The sequence below is a fragment of the Aplysia californica genome, unplaced genomic scaffold (assembly GCF_000002075.1).
Source record: "Aplysia californica isolate F4 #8 unplaced genomic scaffold, AplCal3.0 scaffold00186, whole genome shotgun sequence".
NCBI lineage: Eukaryota > Metazoa > Mollusca > Gastropoda > Aplysiida > Aplysiidae > Aplysia > Aplysia californica.
In genome coordinates, this window is record NW_004797456.1 from 343,590 (window position 1) to 356,014 (window position 12,425).

At 39.7% G+C, this 12,425-nt stretch overlaps 1 protein-coding gene across 1 annotated transcript in view; it reads left to right on the plus strand.

Annotated features, from left to right (window-relative positions):
- The window catches only part of LOC101851409 (ALK tyrosine kinase receptor), a gene marked incomplete in the record, with an annotated part of 269,826 nt that overhangs the window by 219,417 nt on the left and 37,984 nt on the right, over positions 1–12,425 (plus strand). Inside the window, 2 exon segments of the mRNA XM_035969815.1 lie at positions 8,145–8,414; positions 9,162–9,265. Coding sequence (XP_035825708.1) covers positions 8,145–8,414; positions 9,162–9,265 — 374 coding nt within the window.

The window sequence follows — 12,425 nt, forward strand, 5'->3', positions numbered from 1 at the left end:
CCCCACCCCCAATGTTGTCAGTGCCGCGTATGATCCAATAATCTTTTAACCTAGAAGTTCACTTCTTTCTAAACTTTGGTTTGTACTGGATTTAGCCTTTTCAGGAATAGCAACAATCGATACTGGAAAATCCATCGTCCGACATAAGAGATGACAAATAGTAGTTAATTGTCATTTATTTGGGCGTAGAGATCACGGTTTTTCTATGTTCTCCTCGTGGTTAAGGCAAAAGTCACGTCTTGTAATTTTTGTTGGTGGGAGCTCCTTTAATATAATATTGTATTAAATATATATTCTAGCTGTATCTATATTTGTTGGCTCTGTCGTGGTTTACAGAGATCGAAGAACTAAGATCAAAGCGTTAGCTCCTCAGCCTCAGCAGCTGGGCCTTGTTGGTCACGCATAAGCTATTGATGGAGTCATCTGCGATTTGAGTCGGGCAATAAGATGTTGTTTATCAAGTAACCGAGGATGGTTGACGGGCGCTGAGTGTGTGGTCTGCTTCTTCATTTATATGAAACATCTATCCTCATCATCTCTTCTCCTTCTTTTCTTTGTATTTCACGCTTTACTAGCACCTCTATTTTCTGCTCCTATGTGACCGAATTGAGTTGCAAATTCCTGTACTATTCTTACAAAAACTGAATTTAAAAACGAATCTAGTAGCTTTTTTAATATCTGCCCTTCGGCCGAATGGCATGTTTAAAAGAGGGAGACCTTCAAAAGCTGTGAGTTGCTGTAGTACATATTATACATGTATCGGGTGTTGTCTGTGGTAGGGACGGGGGGAACAAGACGCCGTCATAAGTCTTGTAGTTTGGGGCATTCTTAGAGCAATAAAAGTTGAACGTGTATTTAGATAAACTGAACATTTTACGTTTTCTTTTCTTCTTTCATTGTGTTCTTTTCCGATATCAACAAATATCCACTGAATAGTAATGTTTGTCTTTTGTGTTCTTTCTTTTCTATGAAACATATATCGGTATTAACTCCCACGTTTTCTGTTCTTTGATTCTCTACCTTTTCGGAATCAACGTATATCCGCAGAATAGCAGTGTTTCTCTAATGAATTCTTTCTTTCACACGTTTTTAAATTTAATGAACATCCCCAACCCACCCCTACCCATAACTACGTTCTTCATAATGTTTTTTTTTAAATGACGGCTTCAGCGGACGTGCAACTTTTTGCTGCTATTGCATTTGGATATGGGAGCATCTTTTAATTGGGCGAATCCTGCAATGTCCGTCCTTAACTTTTATCTCTGGTTCGCTCTCGTTCTGATTACGGCCCAATCTCTCTCTCTCTCTCTCTCTCTCTCTCTCTCTCTCTCTCTCTCTCTCTCTCTCTCTCTTTCTCTCTCTCTCTCTATCTATCTCACTCTATCTATCCATCTATCTATCTATTTATCTATCTATCTATCTATCTGTCAATCTCTATCTCTCTGTTCCTCTCTCTCCCCCTCTCTTTTTCTATATCTCTCTATCTCTTTCATTCTCTCTCTCTCTCTCTCTCTCTCTCTCTCTCTCTCTCTCTCTCTTTAGCTCTCTCTCTCTCTCTCATTTTAAGCGAGCTATCTAACTATATTATTCTTGCTTTATTTCTTTTTTTTTTTAATCTATCAATTTATCTATCTTTCTATCTATCTATCTATCTATCTATCTATCTATCTATCTATCTATCTATCTATCTATTATTTATCTCTCTATATATTATTATTTTTGTTCACTCCTTTGAGCTTTCTGTTTTTCTTGTTAAGACCCTTAATTGAATGTGTGCTTGTATATGCGTCTGCATGTGAGGACAAATTTGTATTTGTCATAGCGAGTTTGTTGTTTGTGTTCATGAGGGTGGTAGGAGTGGGGGTAGGGAGGAAGTGCTGTGACATGATGGAACCTGTAATTAACTATTTTCAAAGTATTCTATTTCGAGACTTAAGAATGACAAGGTTTTATTTCAGCAACATTCACTTAAGAGATATTTAGTTTAAAGTGTTCCAATTTATATCTCTCGACAGAAGTGAGGAACAAAATTGGCATGTGTTTGTTTCTTCAGAAATAAAGAGGGATACCTAGGAGTTCCAGTTTTTATAAATGATGCTTAGGGGGTACAGGGGGGTGGGGTGCCCCAAAGCTCCCCTCCCCTGCCCCCCCCCCTGCCCCCCCCCCCCCAAAAAAAAATCACAGATTCCGAGATAGAACAGTGTTATTCTGCGGTAGCGAGTTATTGGAGAGTTTTCCACAGCGAGTGGGTGTATAAAAGGAACTCGTTAAAAAAGGTGGAAAGAGAATGTGAAAGAAATAGAGCTAGAGAAACAGAAAGAGGACCAGACACAAACAGAGAGTTAGAAAGAGGAAAGAGAGTGATTGCTCCGCAGACAAATGGAAATCCTTGCGTATGCCGCGCAATTAAGGAGCTTCCATCTTTTTTTTAACCCACATCATCCTTTAATCCCAATTTCTCCCTGAATATTACGCTGTAGCCAGCTCTTCCTCCTACTCTCCTCTACAAAGATGAGGAACGGGTGATTAGCAGAAGTTCTGAAACCGTCAAAAGACTGAAATCTATTTTCAGAGGCTGCTAAGAGCTACTTTAAATATTTAATCAACACATTTTACAACAGAAACAGTTTCTTTTCTCTTACCTCTCAAGTCAACAAACTTTTATTGACAGTGTAAGAATTTAAAAAACAAAACACATAAAAAGGGTAAGTAGATTTTTGGAGGGTGCCATTTGAAAAATGTTCTTCTGTTAATTTCCTCTGTTGTATATATCAGTTCTTCTCGCTTTTTTCCAGCTCTAAATGACATTTATCGTGTCAATGTGCCACTCTTTATTCAAAGTTTTTAAAACTAGACTTTAAAAGAAAAATTGAAGACATAAGACAGATAGTACGATAAGAAAAATACGATATCGTCTTCTTTAAAGCCAAAAGAGGGGGCGGGAGGGCAACACAATCTAAAGTCTTTGTCGAAGAGGCAGCCACACGCTGATTACATAAACGAGGCGTGTCGGCGTTTCGCTGTCTGGCTAAGGAAATGTCACTACATTGCGAACACATACGGCTTCTCTAATTTGGCATTTAGGCTGATGTGAAACCCGTTCAAGACAAGACAGATAGAGGCCCACAAATCCTCTTTTAAAACTGTAGCAAGATATTAGGTGGGAAGGGGTTTCCATATTAGGAACAATAATTGAACTAATACAGTCCGACCGGCTTGCTCAATAGTGACACACTTTTAAAAAGAAATTATTAAGTAACTTTCTTTAGTGCTCGACATTCATAGACACTCCTTTATAGAATGCCAGAGACGCCAACACAAAGAGCTGGCCCAGAGATGGAGAATACGGGGGATGCACAACATGGTTACTTACAGTCCCTGTTTCTTTTTCTATGTGCCCAAGATAGATCCCAGAGGTGGTTCAATGGAGATTCTTGGACTCCAAGCGCGACTGGTACGCTTATGGGTGGCTGCCATGTTTGCTTGGTTGGTATCATGTTCGGCCATGGTATGGATGTCCCTGGCGCGAATCTTCTAACAAAGTTTTCTTGAACTTGCATGTTTTTTAATAAGGGGGGAGGGTTTTCAAGGTTCTCCGCCTTCTTTGCTCGGTCCTATCAGACATGGGCGAAGCTCCCGCTGTTTAGAATTTTTTCCGTAGAACGATGGAAAATAATATGTTTACCTTTGTGAATATAATTTACATCTTAATCGGTCTGTTGGCGTACATACAGTGTATCAAGAATACACATTTCCTTTTGGGTACGCTCCCTTTTCCGATTCACTTTTCTTTAGAAGTACGATACCGTAAATGCACCGTGTGTTAGTATCGTGTTCGGCTATGGTATAGATGTATCATCTTTCTACAAATTAGGATCAAATTATGACTTTTGCCGTATTATAAGCATTGTTTCCAGTATATACTTTCCCTTTTGGGAGCTCATACCTTTCAACTTAGTCAACTCATTAGAGTAGCATCAAAGCCAACATCAACTCCAAAAGGATAATGTTCTTAGCGTGTTCATGGAACCACATAGGTACCACTAACGATATCACTTAGGGTTGTGCCCGAAGGGCACCGCAATTTGCCCCATTTACCTCGGTCCCTTCAGTTGCAAATGGGCACTTGACGATAGACAGAGAATGAATGATGTGTCAATGATTTGGGACAGAGCACGAAAATCTCCTATTGTAAAAATCCCTCGGGGCTGAGTCTGAGCGTGCAATGTACTTCCCGACCTTAGAAAATATTTTAGTAGCTTTCGTGAAGCTGCCATAGACAGGATACAATCCATCGTGTCAAATGTAGCGCTTAATTCTGAACAAGTGGAATAGTTATATATTATGGAGTCCTCCGCAATCTTAGCTGTGGTTCTGTACCGATAAATTTTTAATGTTTTGATCTCCATAAGAGAGTTTCAAACTTGAGATCTTGTCTTGTTTTTTGTTTTGTTTTTTGTTGTTGTTTCATGATTCTCTATTGACTTGGACCACTACTATTGGAGGAGGACAAGAAAATCTGAGATCTCTAAACTTAATATTACGCAGAAGAAAAAGGACAGGGGAAAGGGGAGGAAAATTTCAATTTTTTTTATTTTCATTATTTGGAGATTAGCCTGTTGTCCCCACAATGGCACACATAGGCCTATTTGTTTTGCTTTTCAAGCTCGTGATTGTGGATGGTTGGTGGGTGCTCTGGTGTGGTTTACTCTTTTTTTCCTATCAAACATCTCTCGTCCTCATCTCCCTCCCCCCCCCCCCCCCTTTACTGTATCTGTTACATTCTGTCTAGTAATACCTCTTATCTTCGGCACATAACATAGAAAACTTAACGTGTGTTGTGAGTGTGGCAAAATGTTTACTACAAGTACAAAAAACAAAAACGTGCTGCTTTGGATCCAGTAGTCCTACCTTAGAGGCCATATTTTAGTATATTAGTGTCGACGGGAAATAATGCCAGAGTTTCTGTTTACTATATCCCAAAATGTAGGCGTGCCTTTGAGTCTTCTATATTTCTGTCCTCTCTTGTCTTTGAAGCCTTCTTTTAGGGAAGAGCCTTGCCCTCTCCAAGTTTCGAATATCTATAGGCACTCGCTCTTCTATTCACTCTCTGTTATTTTATCTATCTATCTATCTATCTATCTATCTATCTATCTATCTATCTATCTATCTATTCCTCAGATGCATGCTTACTTTACTTTACCTGCACATATGTGTCCGCCCCGGTCAATATCAGTCATATGAAGGAAACCTCAAAACTGACTTAACATTATTTCCAAAATCTACCACCTTTTTCCTACAATGTAAAACAAGAATGATGTAAATATGACCATATTTGACGAAAATACAGAATTTTTAATTGTGCGAGGTCAGGAAACACGAAAAGGAAAAAATGGCCTCCGAAGTTGAGCAACATGTTTCCATAGCAATGGGGGTCTTAGAATTGAGATAGAGACTTGAAATTTAGCATTTATCTTGGCTATGCCACCCCAAGGCATCATACAGAGGTAGAAAACTTCGTTCACAGAGAAAAACTTATGGACCAAACAGAATTTTCACGAGAATGGACTTCACGTCAAATGCAACAAAATATTAGCCTTACACTAGGTACCAGACACTAAACTTTCAAAGTAGCTGTATGTCAAATTCATCTGTTTCATATGAGAGGCCTGTGTCTCCTGAAAATGTTGGTACCATACTTCTAACTCTCAGTCAATGTTTAAGAGAATGGCAGCTGTTTTCAACCTAACATAATAATAAAATATTGCTAAAGTCGTTAACTGGCTGCAACCCCATGTTTGACATATAGTAAAAGAGTACGTAGAGCACAAAACATTTCTACATTAAAAGAGTACAATCACTATAACATAGAAATGAAGCCTGATATTTTTCAAGACTGTGAGATCATCACAAATCAATATCTTATTGGCTCAAACACGATGATCTGTCGTTATTTCAATAAAAACACCGAGCGTTGTCTCGGCAGGCGTCGCACCAGCCTTTGCGGCGAGCGAGGCAGCTCAATACTGTAGTATACTGGGTGCTCTTTCTTCCGCAGAAATAAAAAGGAGAACTGCAATGGCTAAGGCTAGTTTCAATAAAATGAGCCCAATCCTGAAAAATAGAAACATATCAATGAACACCAAAATGAAAGTCCTGAAATGCTATGTTTGGTCAACCCTTTTATATGACTGTGAATGCTGGACAATCACTAAAGACAGTGAAAATAAAATAGAGGCAACAGAAATGTGGTTTCTTAGGAGACTGCTAAGAGTATCGTGGAAGGAAAAGAAATCAAATGAGGTAGTGCTTGATGAAGCCCACGTGGGACGCTCAATGTTAAAAACAATCAGGAAACGACAAATGCAGTTTTTGGGACACCTGAATAGACATAAGGGTCTTGAACATCTAGCTCTCACTGGCAAAATTGAGGGCAAGCGAGGCAGGGGTAGGCCCAGAACAACATACTTAGGGAACCTAAATAAATGGGTAACAGGGAAAGATCAGGGAAACGTAGCTTTTCTGAGAGCATCCGAGCAAAGGAATGAATGGAAAATTATGATCGCCAGTGTCTGTCGCAGATCTGGCACTGAATGATATCTGATTGCTCCAGGTAGTTTCGCAGAAGGATTCATGCAAAATAATTTCAAGCCGATGACATTATTCTAATAGAAAGAGAACTGTTCTTTTTATTGGAACCCTTTTTAGCCGGTGTTAAAAATAATCTTGGAAAACTTAGACGCGTTTTTTTTCAAGGATTTCTATCTAAACGCCAAAGGCCAAAAATAATAACCACGGGAAACCACGCTCAAAGCTGTATAGTTCTCCGCCAATGAAAAGACGGTATTAAATTGTCAATCTTTCTGCAAACCATTCGAATGCATGGGTGTCAAGTTTGAACCGGGGGACCTCGCATCCGACCGCGAAGGGTTTCCCTTTCCACGGATATTCTCAAGCTCCAAATACATGTACCCGGATATACAAACAACTTACAGTATTATAACGAAGAAAATCTGAACTTTTTCAAAGCGTTCAGCATTTGGTGATTTATAGCAAAAGAGGATAGAAACAGATATCTGAATTACCCCCCATTTCACTGAAACCACGCGCTCCGAAGGCCGCGAGTCGGCTCACGTGCCGTGTATGCGCTACCTGATTAATCGTCGTTTGCAATAGCACCATAAACAAACGAGAGAACACACACAAATACACACACACACACACACACACACACACACACACACACACACACACACACACACACACACACGCGCGCGCGCGCGCGCGCGCGCGCGCAAACACATATACATACACATGCAAACACACCAACTCACATATGCACATTGACCGTTTCGGTGACCTCTTGGTAAGGAGTCCGCTCTGAGAGATCTAGAAGAAGGTTAATTAATCTTTTAAAAGCCCTAAAACACAATAAAAACGAATTTTTAAAGTCAATCCATGTGTAAAACTAAAAGATCATCAGACGATAGCAGCTAGCAGGCCACGCCCTCACAGTCAGCTGTTTACGTAAATTAGCTTGAAGTGAGCTAGAAGTTACCTTTTTTACTCCGTTTTACCAATCAGAGTTGTTTAGATTTCAGACCAGTCATGCTCGAAAAGGGGTCAAAATCAAAAATAGTTGCGGATGAAGAACGTTGGAGCTAAGATTTCCACTAGTGGAGAATCTTTGGTTGAAGCAAAGGTGGCCATGAATTAATGGCTCCAAAAATAATCTCATAGCTACACACTAGGAAGCTCCAAATTCCTTTACCTCGTCACCCAAGCCCACAACAAACCACACCCACACCTCCGAAATAAATCAAAATAAAATATTTATAGTTGATTATAGTTGGGTTCTTTTTATCTTAAATGAAGCAGAAGACATCAAACTTCCAATATATCCAATACACAAACATTTCATGAAAAGTCACATTTTTGCCTTTCGAGCTTTGTAGCTGATAATAGTGCAGTGCGTCTTACGACTGATATTGAGCGGGGCAGACAGATATGCACATACGGCAGTTTTATTCTTGAGTTATCTGTTCTTCGGCACGTTAAAGAAACCGGGATAAGCCCCAACTCATTGGATCTCTCTGACGATTGCAGACGGTCTTTTATTCTATTACTCTTTTATCCCTGAACAGAAATCGTTCCTTTTGAAGGCCGCTTCACGCTCCAAGACTGCGACTTCGATTCAAGCAATTGCCTGTGGTATAACGTACGTGCCGGGCATGAAGCCAATTCCTGGACGCATCCCACTGGGCATGATGAGGAGCACAAGGGTGCCTTCCGGTGGCGCTCGTCAAGAGTGACATCAGGGAAGTCAAACCGACTAGTACAGATGTCTACGCCTCCCGGTTTTCAAACGACGGGAAGTATAAAGAAGAGTCGCGGATCAGATTCCCATTATACAGGTTAGATCAACTTTGCTGAGTGTTAGTGCTCTGTTGAAGTTGTTGTGTCCTCCAGTCAATAGATGTGTAAAAATATGATCTTCAATTGTCTTCGTTATTTCGATTCTTTTTTTTTTTTTTACAGCTGAGTTTTTCTCAATGGAGAAAACTGATATCACGATTCTTCTCGTACCGTGAAAAGAAAGCTTTCAAATTCGATAAAATCGAAATGTGTACGTACACTTTTAAGGGTCTATGCATACCTCTCTGTACGGGGATCCCTGTATCCCTGTGACCGAGTGGATAGTAAGTTCAGGCTCACAATACTGCTAAGCATGTTGATAACACGACGGTCGAACGGGGGATTTCGGGATGGTTTCTTGAGCGAGACCGTATGACCATACCTTTTTATTTTTAAGGAACGGTACACAGGGGCGACCAATCATTGCTACTTTGTTAGTTGTCTTTTTGCTGCTATATTTTATGTAGGTGTTTTATGTTCCCTTCAACATGATTTAGATCATTTTGGGGTCGGGCTTTGACCTTGCCAGTCAGGGGCTGAGAGGGATACAACGTACCAGAAGAAAGACCTTCTGGGTGTAGTGACGAAGTGCAGAATACTACACCACAGACACCGATTGGGAATGTGAGTGTTCGGTAACTTGATTATTTATTGTATTTATGAACTGTACTTACAGTTGCAACCCATTATTTCCCTACTAAACAAGGTCAGTAAAGGCAGTGTTTCTCTTGAATCTCTATTTGTAGGTCCCTATGTGTATGTCACCATGCCACCAAAAAATGCTGGGAGTGTTGCCGTACTTCGCAGTGTCTCTTTACAGCCTCGCTTTTCTTCTGGAGGGCTCTGCCAGGTAAGTAAAAATTAGATATGTGACGAGGATATTGTAAGTGTTTTTACACCCCTATCGACACATTTTAGATCATTTAGGAGGCCGGCTTCAAACCCTGCCTATTGGAGCCATCCGGGACCGAGGAAGGACACAGCATCCCTGCAGAAAGACCGAGATAATCAATAAAAAAAATCGCCCCATTCAGTAATCGAACTCGGATCTCATGCGCGTGATAGCGAAACGCCTAACCAAACACCACAAAAGAGAAATAATAAAATATATGTGCCGTCATGCGAAAAACAATGTGAGGCGAGCTGACAAAATGAGTTACTTCTCGCAATCCACAAATGGAGATGTTGGCAAAAACTCAACACCAAGGTCAAATTAGTAGACCCTCTATTGATGCTCTTCTTTTTTTTATGTATAACTTGCCTCTTATTATTTCATTCTTATAAATTCTAAAACTTCACTTATGAGCATAATGTTTCTATTTCCAAAGGCTTGAATCCGAGAAGTAACTCATTTTGTCAGCACACTTCACTAATGATTTCACCAAAAACAAATTCTGAATTAAAAGCTTTTTGCTCAAACAGCACTTGTTTACAGATAATTAAAGCATATTTGTGAAAATAATAATATTATTGTTAATATTTATTTCTGGGATGAATTAAAAAACACAATAAATCTAAGAAAGACAAAACTGCAAAAAATGACGTCAGAGGATTGTTTTGTTTTATGGAAGTGTCTACGTACTCCCTGATTGGGGTCTACGTAGTCATGGTGTCTAGGTGAACCCCAAAAATGTTGGATTGTGATTGGCTCGCTGAGCGAGCGGTAGTTTACATTGGTTATAATGCAAGGCTGCTAGGCCTACTTACTTATCATCTCGGGTAGTGATTGGATTTATCTTGTGTTACTATAATTATTTTAGCCTAGAGAGAGAGAGAGAGAGAGAGAGAGAGAGAGAGAGAGAGAGAGAGAGAAAGAGTATTTAATGAATAAACGTATTTAGATCTAGATCTACATTTTGTTGTGCACCCAGCCAAGAGTGTGCAGTTCGGTCTAGATTTAGATTCTAGATCTAGATCTAGAATCTAGACTAGATCTAGATCTAGATGTCTAGATCTAGATCTAGATCTAGTGGTGGCCTGGTGGGCGAATGACCGAAGAGCGACTCTTGACTACTTGACTGTGGCGGAGACACACTGGGCCTATCACTTGCAACTTGATTCATACATGGGGACTGGATCTAGTCGAGTTCAGGGGGCGGCCATTTCGGAAAATGCTAACGAAAGGCTCATGCTCTTTTACAATGTGGAAATTCCTCAATCTCAAACATAATTTTCACAAGTAAAATTATTATTTTTAAATCTTGGTTATTTATCTAGCCAAGAATAAGCTATATTGTTAAAGTATTTGTATATAGTATAAAGAATAATATAAACGAAACCTCATCACATTGTGTTTGTTAACACAGGCGCCTATACTAACTTATACAGCTGCCGAGGCCTACATTTAAAAAATTTGAATTTCATTGGGAAATCAAAATAGAACAAAGCGATGCACATTTAGAATGCATGTCACAGGAAAGGCTAACTGGGGTAAGCTGTTAAATCCATGGATTCTGGAATGCCTTAGGTTATAATTATTATTAGTACATCAAAGAATGAACAACAGTAAAATGAACAATAATACTTAGACTCTATGACTATGATTATGAGACCCCTTCAATAAAGTAGACCTAATATTAATTAGAGAAAAGCATAAAATTGACAGGAAGAAAAACTGAACCATTTCTTTTCTTAATGGTCACTAGATCTTTAATTTATAACTTCGTTGTCAAGTGAATGTGATGCCTGTGTGTCTGTTGTTGATGTTATAGTTCTATGCCACTCATAATATTGTGTTGATTAAATTATCACATTATTCTTCACAAATAGTATTATTCTATAACTTGAAAGATGCTGTTTTTGCAGCTTTTGTAGCTCATGTTCTGAGCCACAATTAAGTTGCTACTGGGATGGCATTTCTTTGTCAAGTAGATCTAAATGTGGTTCTGCCTGAGCACATATGGCCACATTCCTTTTCTTGGCAGGTTTGACAGTTTCTTCAATGCTTTACTACAAATACAAACAAGTCATCTGCAATTTACGAGCATTGTATCAAACTCAAACCAACTTCATCCCACATTCAAATACAAATAATTCAAGCCCTTTTGATTCTGGTAAAGGAAACTGAAAGGGTGTTGTTTAGCAACATGCTAAACCAGGACTGTGTTGAAAACCTTTTCATAGCCATTAAAGAAAAAAGCAGCCATGTACATCCGTGGTCAGTGGGTAATAATAAATAGCATTTGTATAACGCATATCCCCGCTCAACAGCAGGCTCTATGCGCTGTACACTATATTATTACCCCAGCAGACCATATAACACTCCGAAACATTCTCAGCTTCCCGGGAAGCATACAGTGCAAGCAGCTGATTAAGCGCTCAAACACTAACAAACTGACGAGATCTTTCGCTGTCTATAGCCGGGTACCCATTCCCACCTGGGTGAAGTGAGGAAAATCCGTGTAAAGTGCCTTTCCCAAGGACACAACGTCAGGCCCTTGACGGGATTCGAACTCACGACCTTACGGTTGCGAGTCCGAGAGGGTACTTGCTTAGGAAAGTATCTCCAGTCATATATGTGACAAATGTAAGAACCAAAGAAATACAATAATGGATATAAAGTAGATGGACGTAAAAACATGGGTTGTACTCTTTTATTACCAATCTGGGTTAAAAGACAGGCCTGTTAAACTTTTAAAAAGGTAAAGGACTGTGAAGCTCAGGTTGTTTTTGTTTTTGTTTTTGTTTTTTGTTTTTTTGGTTGGGGGGGTCGGGGGGTTCGGGTCAAAATCTAGTTAACAACTGCTCTTCAGCGACCTTCTGTTAGGGAAGATCAAAAGAACACAAACACACCACTTTGGTTTCTAATCTTTGAGTCGTGTTGCAAATTCCTTCGCCGTAATCTATTACCGTTACCGTCCCCACCCATCAATTAAACTTAAAACTGGGGGCTCTCGTGGCCTAGAGGTTAAGGTGTTGGCCTCTCATTCAAAGGTCCCGGGTTCGAATCCGGGTAGCGACCGAAAATTTTTCTTCTCTAAAATTGTCTCCTTTCGCCTCCTTTCCTGCTC